The sequence below is a fragment of the Sinocyclocheilus anshuiensis genome, unplaced genomic scaffold (genome assembly GCF_001515605.1).
Source record: "Sinocyclocheilus anshuiensis isolate Anshui unplaced genomic scaffold, SAMN03320099.WGS_v1.1 scaffold694, whole genome shotgun sequence".
NCBI classification, from domain to species: Eukaryota; Metazoa; Chordata; class Actinopteri; order Cypriniformes; family Cyprinidae; genus Sinocyclocheilus; species Sinocyclocheilus anshuiensis.
The window spans coordinates 2,041,783-2,057,370 of NW_015542477.1; the positions used below are offsets into that span (position 1 = coordinate 2,041,783).

General features: G+C 36.7%; 1 protein-coding gene across 4 annotated transcripts in view; it reads right to left on the reverse strand.

Annotated features, from left to right (window-relative positions):
- The window catches only part of LOC107693955 (clathrin heavy chain 1-like), a 39,218-nt gene that overhangs the window by 15,999 nt on the left and 7,631 nt on the right, over window positions 1-15,588 (reverse strand). For 2 of the 4 annotated variants that reach the window (XM_016493531.1, XM_016493533.1), the window contains exons 2-7: window positions 8,000-8,207; window positions 7,358-7,360; window positions 2,869-3,137; window positions 2,389-2,550; window positions 1,956-2,069; window positions 1,275-1,448 (exon numbers count right to left, since the gene is read on the reverse strand). In XM_016493531.1, coding sequence (XP_016349017.1) covers window positions 1,275-1,448; window positions 1,956-2,069; window positions 2,389-2,550; window positions 2,869-3,137; window positions 7,358-7,360; window positions 8,000-8,207 — 930 coding nt within the window. The remainder of the gene's footprint in view (window positions 1-1,274; window positions 1,449-1,955; window positions 2,070-2,388; window positions 2,551-2,868; window positions 3,138-7,357; window positions 7,361-7,999; window positions 8,208-15,588) is intronic. The other 2 variants (XM_016493532.1, XM_016493534.1) reach the window with 1 other exon arrangement.

Genomic DNA, 15,588 nt, shown 5'->3' on the forward strand with positions numbered 1-15,588 from the left:
TAATATTACTAATTATTAGTAGTGTATTACTAATTATTATTATAATAATTTATATTATAATTTAATAATAATAATAACAATACTGTGCATCTGCTTTTTGATTTTGTAAAAATAATTTTAATCGATTTATTATGCCAAATTTTATTTTGCCATAATACAAGAACAAAACTTGTGTGTGCAATTTATATACAGTAGGTTAACATAATACAATGTTTAGTGATTCTGTTACATAAAGTCAGATTTTTTTCAAGTCTGAATGAGCTGTCTAGGGCCTGAAGTACTAATAGACCAGATATTTAACTCATTGAGAGTCATGTTACAGCAGTATAGTAGGCCTGATCAAAGAAAAAAGGGAGGGCAAAGTGTGATGTCACAGAAACTGATGATACATTCTGCCTACACGCACTGTGATTGGCGGTCAGGTTCTACCTCTGTTAACGTGAAAGGATTTAGGACGTCAGTCAATGCCTCCCACTGCAAGATCACATGATAACTGACACTTTTTTTTCTCTCTCAGTCCGTCTTCCTCTTGCAGCTATTTTCAGTGAAGGCTCTCTCTCAAGGTCACTACGCTCACGAGTGCAGACGCAGCTGGTTAGAACCTGACTTTTCATCACCCACCAGTGCTGACTGGTGCAGAGGACAGGAAGATGGAGAATGCCAGTACGAGCAGGAGAAACAGAGACAGGAAGAGAGATCTGCATTCCTTTTCCTTTACCTAAACTTAAATAAATCATATTCAGACATGACATTTATTCTAACACCAATCCATCCATAATATATTAGATCTTACTACCACCATGTTAAATAACAGACAAACTTATCGTAACCCAATTACGTAACGCTCTACAAAATGAAACTAAAACACACATAACCCTACAGACGATCAATGCATTAACGCTATGCCTTTCACCTTTGTGATGTTCTGCATGGCATTGTTGGTTGACCGAGGTGGAGGTTCTGTATTATTGACAAAGGAAACAGTGCTCTTCAGGTTCAGCGTGACACAGTTTGGATTGGCTTTCTGTCACGCACTGAATAATTCAAGACTTTCTCTGGCATGACTGGAAAATTATTTACACGCTCACGGGATCAATTAACAAGCTCATAATGGAGCATGGTGAACAGAGAGATCCGGCAGACATGAGCGTCGGCTCACCTGAGATACTGAACACCTGTTTATTTAAACCGTTCTGAGATCCAGCATAAATGTATCCCGTTTTGACATTATTTATACCACTTGGGTTAATTTGAATTTAATGTTCAGCATGTACCTGTCCTTTCCTGTTCACGCCGATGATTCCAGATGTGGCTTCATGGGGTGCCGTCACAAAAATGGTCTCTCCGCTGATTCTGTTCATGTAGATGCAGGTGCCCGTCTCCAGGTCATACAGATGAATGTAACCGTATTTAGTGATGAGAAATACGACGTCCTGTTTGGAGCTGATCTGTGTGACGAGAAATATGTTCAGTTCAAATCTGGATGAATTTATATTTGTGTTCAAAACTTTGGAATTGGTAAGATTTTTGTGTTTATGTTTGTTTAAAATAATTCTCTTATGCTTAAATGGCTGCATTTATTTAATCAAAAATACAGTAAAAACAGTAATATTATGAAATCTCAGTATGATTAAACAAAATTATATTTGAATATATTTTATAATGTAATTTATTCCTGATAGCAAAGCTGAATACTCCGAACCATTATTCCTGTCACATGATCCTTCCAAAATCATTCTAATATGCTGATTTGGTGCTCAAAAAACATTTCTTGTTATTATCAATGTTGAAAACAGTTGTGCTGCTTATTAAGATTTTTTTTTCAGGATTCTTTGATGAATATTAAGTTCAGAAGAGCAGCATTTATTTGAAAAAGAAGGGACATCCAGTAAAGGAGGAAGGAAGAAACAAAGTAATGCCTCTTTCACTGGAAAAAAGTCCAAGAAACCACATACCTGCATGGCAACGGGGAAGTCATTCTGTGCTTCTGGAGGGAAGAACACGTCCACAGCTTTCTTTGGGAATGGCTGGTTGCCGGTTGGTGGTGTCCCCACTTCAATAATGTGAAGCTGCATAATAAATTCTTTAGTTAATTTTATGTTTTGAAGTAATACACACAAAATAATGCAAGTATAAGTGACAAATTAAGTGATCATAAATAATTAGCTCTGGAGAAAAACAAAACAAAACATACATCTGAAACTAAAACTAGCAAGTTAAATGACCTCTTCCTCAAAAACTGTAGTTTACACCCAAAAAATCTGCCCAGACCACTTCCTCTCTTTCTTAGACAACTGTGTTATGAATACTTACAGTGTATACCTCTTTGCTGAATAAAATATTTCTAGTTAATGCAATTAAATGTGATAAATACATCTGGAAACGCACCTTTCCTCCTGCCTGACCTCGCACAGCAAAACAGAAGAGAGTGGATTCTTCTGCATTTCCCTCCATTTTGAACTGTCCAAAGCCAGCGGCATGACCCTCGATAGGCTGTGACACCTTCCTTTCAACTGAGTATAGCTGCATGGCACCAACAACTCGGTTTTGCTGTAACAAGAAACAGAATACTTGAGAGATTTGAAAAACACCCTTGATTCAGTATCCATCGTTTGACTGAAAGAAAGACAGACAAAAAAAATAAGGAAATAAAATACAACTACTACTAATAATAATAATGAATATAGAATCAATAATAAAGGAAATAAGTTACAGAAAAAAAAAGAAAATAAATAAATGATTAAATGAACAAGAAATGATGAAAGCAAGAAATAACAAAAACGACTTGAGCATGTGCAGAACAAGAGCAATAATGTGTGTAACTGTAGACCAAAAATCCAGAGTGATTATTTAAAATGATTATGACACCTGAGCAGAAATGCCAATGAGCAGCAACCACTTCTGCTTGGCATCGGTGCGGTAGTTAATGATTTGACAGCCCGCCAGGCTGGAATGTCTGTCGAACACTTTGACCGGCTGAGAGTCTCCCTCCATGCTCCAATGATAGACAGCGTTATCGGTCACCAGGGCAATGGTGTTAAGAGAGATCCACTTCCAGAAAGTGACATCATCAGTCATGGTGTGGGCTTTCATCTTACTCTTCATCTCGATGTTAAAGATCTGAAGGGTTTTGGCAGCTGGGAGAAATAAAAAGAAGAAACAACATGAAAAAAAAAAAACATTTTATATTTATACACATAAAACAACTGAATTAGATTAAAAAGACATCAGGGTAGAAATATTGTCAGTCATGGCTGGAAATGCATCAGGCAAGCCCACCATGACAGCTCATTCAGCAGTTAAGACAAATGAAGCAAAGCAATCAAAAAGCGAGTATAGAGAGAATTTGTGAAACTGAAATTAAACATCAGAGACTGATTTCATCTTAGCACAAGGCTTACTGTACACTGTGACTTGCGAATAATGTGTGTTATGGGAAAGGAAAACTTGACGGCAACTCACCTGATTAACGTCCAACCGATAATTTATAAAAACACTAATCTAATTACTTCCTTCAGGCCCCAGTTAATCTAAACTTTGTGCATCACTACAATTAAGACAGGGATCGCAGAATAACACAAAGGTTTCTAAAGTCAACATGAAATGCACCCCTTTTTACTTTCCCAACATGGTTATAGTACCAGCTTTCGAGGAGGCCATTTGACCAGGATGTGGAGGCTGATAGTCAAGTTCACCCAAAAGTTATAGATTTTTTCCCCCCCAAATCGATCATTATTTGCTATTATTTTAGTAACCTTCACATGAACACATTAAATTATTGCATAAACTATTGGCATGCTTTTATGTACAACAGCAGCCCAATATAATGGGGGGGGGGTTGGATTGTCCTCCTTGGTAGAAATTGCAGTGAGAAGAACTTTGCTTAGGTTGTGGGTTCATTTGAAGGACACATGTCTGTTTTTAGTAGCTACACTTCACCATACCCACACTACAATCAAAGAACCATGTAAAACCCCTTAAAGCTTGAGATTATTTGTACAAAACAAATAATCTCAATATACTGTATATGGAAATAATATGTATGAAACTAATAAAACTAAATTGAACAACAATAAAATTAATCATTTCATTAACAATTTCATTAATCAGGTACCTACTTTTACGAAAAAAAAAGAGCTAATTTCTGGTATTGTAGGCTCGCTTTGTAAATGTAATTTACGGACAAGCGCAAATTGCGTGCTTAATATAAATGTGATCAGGTGATTGTGTTCGTCCATCACAAAATGAGGTTAATCACTGTCTGTCACCGTCAGTTTAGAGTAGTGATCGTGTATATTTGCGAAGACGACTGATAATGGTACACCACCAACAAAAAACCCCTCAGCTTTTGCTTTTATTTCTCATCAAACAATATACAGAACAACATTAAGCAAATAGTGTAAAATCCTATCTTAATGAATTCAATTTTTAAATACGATAAAAATTAAACGCACTTCACTTAAAAAGCCTTGAAAAACGTATGAAAAAAAATCTATTATTGTCCCTCAAAAAGCAGCAGATGGAGTTTGAACTTCACATCAGGCTTCGTGCGATTCATAAAGATGTTGGCAAAGACGTGGCTGTTCGGCCAGTCGCCCTGAAGTTACAAAATGCCGTGCACACCACCATGCGAAAAGGGGCCTTGCGCACTCAACGTGCACGGCCGCCCACTCCACGATGACGTCATTTTCGGCGCGTGCACCTTTGAAGTGATTGTGGAGAGAGTATCACAACGCATGCGCGCGCTACAGTTCATGCAAACAACGCATGCGAAGCATTTGCATGTTACGCAAGCAGCAGCGCCATGCTCTGTTTATATGATGTGGAAGAGCGTGCATGCGACTCGTGATACTGTCTCTGTAATGGCAGCACGTCACTCCAGACAGGATGAGGAGGAGAAGAATTGTTGAATAAAGTAGTTATTTTTGTTTTCTTTGCGCACAAAAAGTATTCTCGTAGCTTCATAAACTTACGGTTGAACTGCTGATGTCACATGAACTATTTTACCGATGTCCTTGCTACGTTTCTGTGCCTTGACCGTGGTAGTTCCCTTGCTGTCTATGGAGGGACAGAAAGGTCTTGGATTTAATCAAAAATATCTTAATTTGTGTTCCGAAGATGAACGAAGGTCTTACAGGTTTGGAACGACATGAGGGTGAGTAATTAATGACAGAATTGTCATTTTTGGGTGAACTATCCCTTTAAAGTCGCAATGAAACAGAAGTGGTGGCAGATTGTTTCTTCCATATTATGATATACTTCTGAGAGACAAGGATTATCGAAAAAAGTGAAAAAAAAAATGTAGGGCAGGGACAGGTTCTACCTGTCGGTTGTTGATTGGATTTTGAGATGTGGCTGTTACACTTAAAAATGGTGGAAGATCTGAATGCCAGCTTGAAAAGAAGGGTTAAGTGGCCTATGATTGGAAAAGTGCTGCATTTGTCAGAGGTAAGCCTGTAGTAATCACAGATAGACGGAGTTTGATCAAGGTTACAAAAATACGAAGAAACAGATACATGCACAAATCATTCACACCAAGATCAATAACATGCATTTGGAAATAGATTGGGTGAATTTTCATTTCATGCCGACTTTAAATTCTACGTAGAACTAGTCTAAGATTGCAGGATGCTGTGAAGCTGATTACTGCAGAGGTCAGAATTTAGTCTATGTGCACTGACAGAAGCATAAATGACTATTTACAATGATTATGAAACCCGACAACACCACATTTCAGGCCTGTGTGGATAGATTCCCATAATACAACCTAACACTCAAATCACATGACAAATGTGGGAGCCAGAGCATTGGAAAATGAAAAAGGGATAGAAGGGATTTGAATCCACATTCAAGATTGTCTCAACATAATAAGAGAGCAAGAAACAGCACTATAGTCCTAAACATACTTAACAGAAGACGACAACAACAACATCTTAACGTTACGATAAATACATGTCAAGGAGTTAAAATTCTGCTTTCATGAATCTAACTTAATATAGAGTGCCATTCCCACCAAGCTCAACTTAAGACCTTAATTAATTGGTTCATATCTGTTTATATACAGTGAACAAAGGCCAGAAGCAGGACCGAGCAAGTCAAGATTACTTCAGGTTAAAATATTGCTCAGGAAATTTGCTGGTTGATTCATACAGGATATTGTGATGAACCCAAAATAAGCTAATAAAATGGCCTGTAGCCACAAACAAGCAATCGATTAAAAGCCAATCTAATTCTAAACTGCGACAGTGACTGTTCTGGCTCATTCACTGCTCTTTTTTCCTCTATTGAAAAGGCAAAGCAAACTGGTTTGATGCTACAAATAAACCTTGTTCAAGCAGAAAATTTGATTTATTTTTCCATGTCACCCATAAACATTGTTTAACATAGCAATTACAATTAATAACATGCTAAGAATTGGATAGATGACTATAAAATAGCCAGTTGTATAGCATGACAAATCTTTCAACTCAGTCTTAGTGTAAAGGCTACTGATATTTATTCAAACATCAACTAAGACACTGATACAGTGTTGGTAACAGAATTGCTACCTAAACACAAGCTGCATAGTGATTAAAACCTAATGGACTATGAACTACCACAAGAACCATAACTCTATAAGGCTACCTTTACACAGGTTCATTTACATGGACTTGAAATTTATATGGAGATGCTTGATGTTAAGATTACATAGTGAGGGTGGAGAAAAGGACTTAATATGGCAAGCACTTAAAATTATAATAATTAAAATTAAACAAAGAGAAAAGCAAATGTATGCCCAACAATATTTCAAACCCCAGAAAGAGAAAGTTGTCTACAGAAATCAACATGATGTGAACATTCAAGCTACGAATTTTGTGAAAGTTAAATCCTGTTTAGCCAAAGTGGGTTAATTATGTGGTACATTGTTGGCTAAACAGTCTTTATCTATGTAAACAATATCAGAGAGATGCCAGGACATGTTTGCTTTACATTGCCTATCATGGCTTGAATTTACATGGGGCCTAAGTCCGAACCTTGAGGCACACCGCTCCTATATTTATATAACAGCAATATTGTTGATTTTGAAACTGCTGTTGTTTTCATAACACATTCATTACAATTGAATTCAGAAAATATTTAGATTTTTTTTTGTTTTATGTTCATTTCATAAAAATATAAATACTTTTTTTCCCAAATGGTCCGTAACAATGTGTATGTGTAGCCTTAAGTATTATTTATTACATTTTCTGGCTTGAAGTGGAGGCTCTAGAAACACCTACACAAGGTTAAGCAATGAGGCCAAGCAACTTTACATAATGTTCATTTTAGAAACAGGATTATAACTTTCACAAATCATTGTACCAAAATGTTAACTCACCGTCTGCATACACATGAGAAAGCAGCAACAAAAAAAGGAAACAAAACAAAAAGACAAAGCAATTATGGCTGCATGACAGAAAATACACAACATATCATGTTATTGTAAGCTAAGATGTAGCCTATAATGAGGAAAATGCAAAAAACACTTGCTACAGAAATTGGTCTAGTATAATTTAAACTAAAAAGGAACTCTGGGTGAATGAAGCTAAGAAAACAACACACTTATTTTCTAGTTAAAACAACAATGGATTGGATCAGTCCTATGGTTCAGTTGAGCTAAAAATGCAGTAGTCATTACAATTAGGTTAATATGACTATCCCTGGAATTAATCATTTACAGTGGGTACGGAAAGTATTCAGACCCCCTTAAATTTTTCACTCTTTGTTATATTGCAGCCATTTGCTAAAATCATTTAAGTTAATTTTTTTTCCTCATTAATGTACACACAGCACCCCATATTGACAGAAAAACACAGAATTGTTGACATTTTTGCAGATTTATTAAAAAAGAAAAACTGAAATATCACATGGTCCTAAGTATTCAGACCCTTTGCTGTGACACTCATATTTAACTCAGGTGCTGTCCATTTCTTCTGAAAGGGGGTCTGAATACTTTCCGTACCCACTGTATATCTCCTACCTTTAAGTGCAATGACTTTGCTCGCAGGGTTCATTATGGCGCTATCTGCAGAGATGGGCCTGCGGATGGGGGTGTTTGGGTCCGCCATGTCGATGATCACCACCTGTGCCTGTTCTCCGACCTTCTCCCGGATACAGATGAACTTATCAGACTCCATCGTCAGGGTGCTGAACCCGATGTTGGCTGGGTTGATCCCCAAATTTTGGAGCTAGTAAAAGGAGACAAGTTTTATTTGCTTTAATTTGAATTAATGTATTATACTGTAATTTTACTTAAATTTACTTTTGAAGAAAAATCAATGACTACGTGTCACACACTATAGATTAAAATGGATCTGAGGCACACATTTTAAACAAGACTCCTTACTGAGAACTTTGTTCTAGAACCACATTCAATTGGCAATCTTGAATATGTATCTAACTAATTGGACATTTTTGGTCAATAGTGATTTCAAAATTATAATAGAGGATAATACTAATATTTTTCATTATTTTTAATCATGTATTTTAATCAAAATTTTGGCATTACACAATGCAATTGAACACAACTCAATTCAAATGGTAAAAGTGCTGTTTTGATTTTTGTTTTGTTTTTTCCATAGTAACATTCAGTAATTTCCACTGAATATTGATGAACTAGCTCAACAGGGCTAAATTACAACATATGCACAAAAAAGAATGGTGGTAATTTGTACAGAAAAATACTGTACAAATGTACAGTAAATACCTGTTAACTGGTTACCATAGCTAAATGTTGAAAATGTGTTAATTATTTAACATCACATAAAATTTTACTTCAAAATTCTGGCAAATGTATGTTTTTGCATGTAAAAACTAGTAAGTACTGTATAGCCTAATCTACACAGGAAAAAAGTTAAAAAACATTCCCAGAAGTCCCTTCAGTTATTAGAAGCACAAATGGCAACAGTCACTAACAAGCTAATCTTTTTTACAAGCACACAGAGGCTATGCATCCTGAAAGATCAGAGGAGAGACAAAAACACTTCCATCATTTAAAGGTGGGGTAAGCGATTTCTGGTAGCCAATGTTGACATTTGAAATCACCAAAACAAACACGCCCCTACCCCAAAAGGGTCTCGCCCCTATTTTGATAGCTCCGCCCCACACATACGTATGCAACCCAGGCAACGATTAGTTCTGTGAAAAAGCAAAACCAGTATTACACCGTGTCTACACTGGATGGGGCGCGGCATGACACAACAAATCCCCGACAGAAAACTGCTGCTGTGTTCTATTTATGACGTATTTACAAAAATTTCAAATGATTTTCAACGGTCGCTTTGTCGCGTCCAGTGTACTAGACAGACTTTAGCTGTTGCGGAGCATACACGGTGTTACTCACCTATCGAGAAGAAACAAAGCAACCTCGGCGTCCGATCGCAGGCCTTCCACTCCTTGAGTTCTCTCCAGCGCTGGAAAGCTGATTCGATATTTACACGGGTTCTACTTCTTGCATTAAGCCTTCGTTTGTTCCGCAGAGGTTTTCCTCTTTTGTTTTTTTAACCGCCATCTCTATCTTTCTGTCGCTTGGCTCGGCTAATGTCCGTCCTGTGCACTGAACTCTCTCTCCTACACATCATGAGTAGACATGCCCCTTACTGCTGATTGGCTATAAGTTTGTTTTGCTATTTGGTTTTTGAAAAATCGCTTGCCCCACCTTTAATAGAGCACTTGAACATCCTCAGTTTCCTCAATTACCTCAGAAAAACACAGCAGGTCAGACTTTCCTGGCACAAGACGCTCAAACAATTTATTAAGACAACAGCCAATAACATCTAACACACTGGCATAACTTGCAGATTTGATTAACTTGAAAAGGTATTTAGTAGGGGTGCTCCGATCAGGATTTTTGAGGCCGATCACAGAAAGCAGCATCTGCCGATACGATCACCGATACCAATCTTTTTAAAGCCTTCTTTTTATCTTGTAGAATTATTTATAGTGATACTCCAATCAGGATTTAGACATTTATTCAGGGCCTGAATTTCATTTTTGAAAATGGGGGAATTCCTCTCTTTCTTGTGAGAGGGGATTTTTTAATTTGAGGGGTGGAGGGGGGGCATTTTTTAAACATTTTGCAAAAACCTCACCTAAATGTTTGATCATGCAGTGCATTTTTGTTTTTAAGCCTGATTTCCACAAACACAACATTTATCCATTATTTTGATTTCAAATGCTTTTTCAGCATTGTGATTCTTTTTTTACACAGTAGAGTAATACAGTCTTTCATAGACGTGTTTAAACGCAATAAATATAAGCATAGGCCTGGGTAATAAAACGGTATCGATATTTATCGACGATACAGTGCACGTGCTATGAGTGACACAGACAGCACACACAAACACATGCTGAATTAAGTGCTGTGCCTGCCAGTGATGAGGAGATTGAATAAAAAAAATTAAAATTAGTCAAATTTAAAATAAACATTTGCATTTGAATGTTAGGAGTGCGTCAGGAAGCGTCATCAGTGGCGCACGAGATGCGGTGATAATAATGTAAGTGACGTTGTTGCATTTTAATGTTTTGTTAGTCTAGCCCACGAGATGCGCCGCTGCTGTTATGCATTCAAAATATTAGAGAAACCTATAGAAGCTCAATGTGGAGAAGATCTTGATTAGGTGAAAACCGAAACCAAGCCATTCACACAGAACACATATTCAGCGCATTTTTTAGATGGACAAAATTTGACTGCTGCACTCGCGTCTCACACAAGAGATGTATAGAAAGCCATGCAAAGTTAAAACAGTTTAAACTTTTAGAAAACACGTCGCGAATTTATGGAGGTTTATTTCTTTTCACTGCGTCTCATATGTTTTTAAAGGCAATTTGTGTGATGGGAGATTCGGCTCTTTGTATTAAGCAATGCATAAATACATGATGCTGTTTTGTTCATAATTGTTTATGCAATTTACAAAATTATATTTGATTTATATGAGTTAATTTAGACGTAATGCACGTTTTTTTTAATAGACAGTTGAATCCTTGAGTTGACCATTTAAATGTGCTGCATTATTTTGCTCATTGCGCCCTCCTGTGGCCTCGGGAGACAAGCCAAAATTTCCTTAAAACCTATTTAATCTACATATAAAACTTTAGAAATTAGATATTTGTTGAATTTTTATTGTGTGTTTGACTGTTAAAACAAAAAATATTTGTTGTTTGTCTCAATAAATTGGGTTAATTTAAAAATACTGGTTAAATTTAAACAGTTTTTTCTATTGCTTTGTTTTAAAAAAAGGTTATAAAAAATGTCAATAATTATCGATACCGAACGATATGAAACATTATATCGTTGATACATTTTTTAGCTATATCGCCCAGCCCTATATAAGCAACACATAATTCAATGCTTTTTACTTTTGCATTTACTTTTAGATTTATACATTAAGTTGCTCTAGCAAGTGGCAAAATATTCTAACTACTTTTCTTATGTTATCACAAACATTCTAAATTAAAACTTACCATTGACAGAAACAGCCAGCTCTACTGCCTTTTCTTTTGCATTTAAATCTTTATTACAAGAAATCTTGCGGTTAATAAACAACTGTTTTCCTACCTCCACGAGTGCCAGCTATTATTGCCTTGTTTATCTAAAAGAGCTCTTTTCATTTAAACCTATAGCCAAAAAGCCATATGTGTGGACTAGGCATGGGCCGGTATGAGATTTTGACGGTATGATAAGCAAGAATATCACGGTTTCACGATATCCCGGTATTGTCATTACAGCTCTAAAATGTGTTATTATTAAATGACTGGGTAAAAAAAAAACAAAAAACTTTTTTTCAGCTAAACACAATATATTTTGTTTTTGAGCAACATACAGAATATTAGGAAGAGTAGAATTTGTTTATTTTTTCTTTGATTTGTTTCCTAAAAAGAAGAAAAATAAAAACTGTCATTTTAATTTTAGTTATATAATTCATATACATATCATTTATATCATTTCATATCATTTAGTTATATAATTTCATACACATAATTTGATTTAATAATAACCCAATTTGAAGCAAAAACTGAATGTTCTGTTCTAACTAGCTTTGTGAAATTATACTACATGCCTGAACGAAGCAAACAGCAAATGCTCTGAATGAGACGCAGATTCACTCTCTGACAGCAGGAGGCGCTTCTGGAACACCAGATGCAGCGTTTCCTTGGTTACCGCTGTAAACAAAGCAGCACTGCACTGAATGAAACACTGCTTTAATATGAACTATAGAGACAAGATAAAAAAAAGAAAATACCACGTAAACTTTTCTGAAGACAGTCAGTTCCCCTCAGAAACGCATTCATATAAACCCCGAAATCAATATTGAGGATTTTCTTCCAATAGTTCATGCATCATGAACAGTGAGTGATCTGCCTGCCACAGTATTTTTCTCTGTGCGTTCGTCTTCAGCGTCTCTGGCTTGTGTTAACGGGCGTTTACAGACTTCATATTTTCACATAAATTACATTTTGGAAAATGATTGCATTGCAACAGTTTGTGCAAGTCCAGAACAGAGACGAGTGGCTTGCAATAAGACAAAAAACGTCCCGTTGCCGATGGCGTAAGTTCCAGAGGAAGCTCCTTAAGTTCGGCCATCCTACACACATGTGACTGACCGCTCGCTCGCACCAACAGGAGGTGTGGACTGTGAAACACAGTAGACTTTAATTATATGAATTTATGGAGTAATTACTACATTTTCGTGTCAATCCATGTTATTATTTACCGCAAACAATGCGCTGTTACTTTAATTCAGCGCGTGCAGCGGAAATGATCTCTGCACTGCTGCAGACGCTCGTGGAACGCACTGCCGGACGCAACCGTGTGCAGTCACTGCAGTGTGAATGCTTTAATCCATTAACATGAGCGCAGAAAAAATACGCAAAGCATACGCACTGCAAACGGAGTAATGTGAACCTGCCATTATGTGTGTGCGCTTCGAGTGTGCATGAGTGAGTGTCCTGGAGTGTCCTGGAGACCGTGCGAACTCTGAATGATTAAACACTAGCAAGAATTACAAAGAAATGCAATTTACAAACTTTAGTGACGATGCGACACTGCCTCGATTGTGCAAGTGACAATTCCTGTGTCAACTGTGCAGCTGTGTACAAAGAAAGAGAGAGACCGCGCTGTGATTCACTCACGCGGTTTGTGAAATTATATTCACCGTCAGTCTCACATAAGGTTTTCAAATTACTTCATAAGTTATTTAATGAAGAAATATGAATTGTACCTCACCTTCAGCATTAGAATTATTTTACCGGCGATGAACAGAGACTGACGGTGCCACTGCATGTCGTGCCAAACCTCTCAGCAGGCACGTCGTCAGCTTGAGATCAGTTTATGAGATCGGCCTTTTTAGAGACCGCCGATCAAACATCCCAAAGCGGTTATCGGCCGATAGCGATCGGTTTCCGATCAATCGGAGCACCCTAAGTATTTAGTAATTATAATACAAACAGAAAAAAGCTAATTATAGACCTTTCAAAATAATAATAATGCACGTAGTTAATTATTAAGTAGGTAGGGATGGGCGATATGGGCTTAAAAATATATCACGATATTTCTGGTATTTATTACGGTAACGGTATCAATGACGATAATTCAGGGAATCCTGTTTCTTTTAAGAAAAGTATTATCTTTCCTATTTTTACCCAAAATAGGGTGAGCATTAACCTCCTGAGACCCTGCATCCTCATATGAGGACATTATATTTGAGTGAATTTCTCTGAGACTATACATGCCACAGTCTGGATGTCCTGCACAGAGCACATTCAGGGCTTTTCAGAGATACTAAATGTTTGGATGTTTCACCATGACCACCCCCTCTCCTTGGTCTTCAAAAATGTCTGATATTAATTTAGTGACACTCTTATGGAAATATGATAATATTTTGTAATTGTCATTTAAATCGGACAAATTTTTAAACTGTGTAATTTTACGTCCGCTTTCCGTGATGTTGCTCCGCACTGTCGCACACAGAAATATGTCAACAACTAGACTTTATCGTTATTATCGCAGGAAGACTAATTCTTATCGTGGGGAGAATTTTTACTGGTATATTGCAAACGACAAGATATCGCCCATCCCTATAAGTAGGGATGCACCGGTACCGATACTGGTATCGGTATCTGGCCCGATACTGCGCTCCTGTACTCGTACTCGTAAAAATGCCCCGATACCAAACAGCATGTGAATAGAGCTGTGTCCAGAAAAGGACACATGTTTAGCTTGCTTTAAGGCCAAAGTATATTTCGGTTTTTACTCGTACGCGAGGGTCCGTGTACACTGCGCGTGACGCAAATTACATCACCAAAATAGTACGCGTGCACTCGTATAATGTATAACGAGTGGTTCCCTGCATTATTTTAGGAAAACGTCTTGTGATTACAGTATTGAGCTTCTCTAATGCACTATTAAAATGAACAGTGAAAGTAACAAAAGCTTATACAATACATTTTAACAGGTATAATTAAGTGTGGAAATAACTGAAGGTAATATCTGTTTGCTAAATGAAGCCAACTAACATGATTCATATTATTATTATTACTACTATTATTTTGTTTCTGTACCCAATATTTAAAAAAAAATTACAAATGCAGTGAAAATACAGGTATCGTATCGGTATCGGAGAGTACCAAAAATGAAAGTATCGGTATTGGACTCGTTCTGAAAAAAGTGGTATCGGTGCATCCCTATTATTAAGCAATCATTCTTTAATAGTTGCCTTTTAATGCTTATGGTGATGGTTTTAATTTGATCAATAGTCAAGTGCTAAATATCAGTCACATAGCTAACCACTAATTTTTCCTCATCAGGAGGTTATGCCAGTTAACTCTCAACAACATCGACACCGAATTCAAATCAGCTAATGAAGCGTGTTTCAAAGCTGGTTTCAGTCTATTAAAGAGACACTTCTCAGTTCTTCTTAACTATTAGAATTAAACCAAACATGACGAGACTCAGGTATCAGTCAATTATAGACAAAAATAAAAGTCAGTGGAAAGCCAACTCAGCAGCACCACACCAGCTGCCTTAGAAGCCTGAGTCACCGAAGGCTCGGTCAGAAAGACTGACCCGGAGAATAAGATCTGCACTTTCACACAGGAAAACACTGTGATCTGGACGCTAGAGATGCAACGATTATAGATTTTGTTGGTACGATTATTGTCTGAGGAATAATAACGATTTCACGATTATGAGAATAATTAACAAAAGACAAACAAAAGTCCATCTCTCCCATTGCAATTAAAAAAAGGTGACCTCTGCTCTGTAAACATCCATGACAGTATTTCTCTTTTGAAAATAACAAATGGAAATAGATCACAAAAGTATTTAATGTTTTCAGTTTGTAGATTCTTTACATTTCTTTTGGACCTGGGGTAGAGAATTTGGAAACATGGTGAAAAAAAAAATCTTGTTGGTTTTTACTTATGAATAATACTACAACAGGGATAGTAAATAACAAAGTTAATGAAGTAGCCTATTATTAATAATATACGACTAAAATATTAAATGTCCCACAGGGGAAACTGTTACTAATGATGGAAATAAACTGAAATATTATTGTAATCAACTGTCAT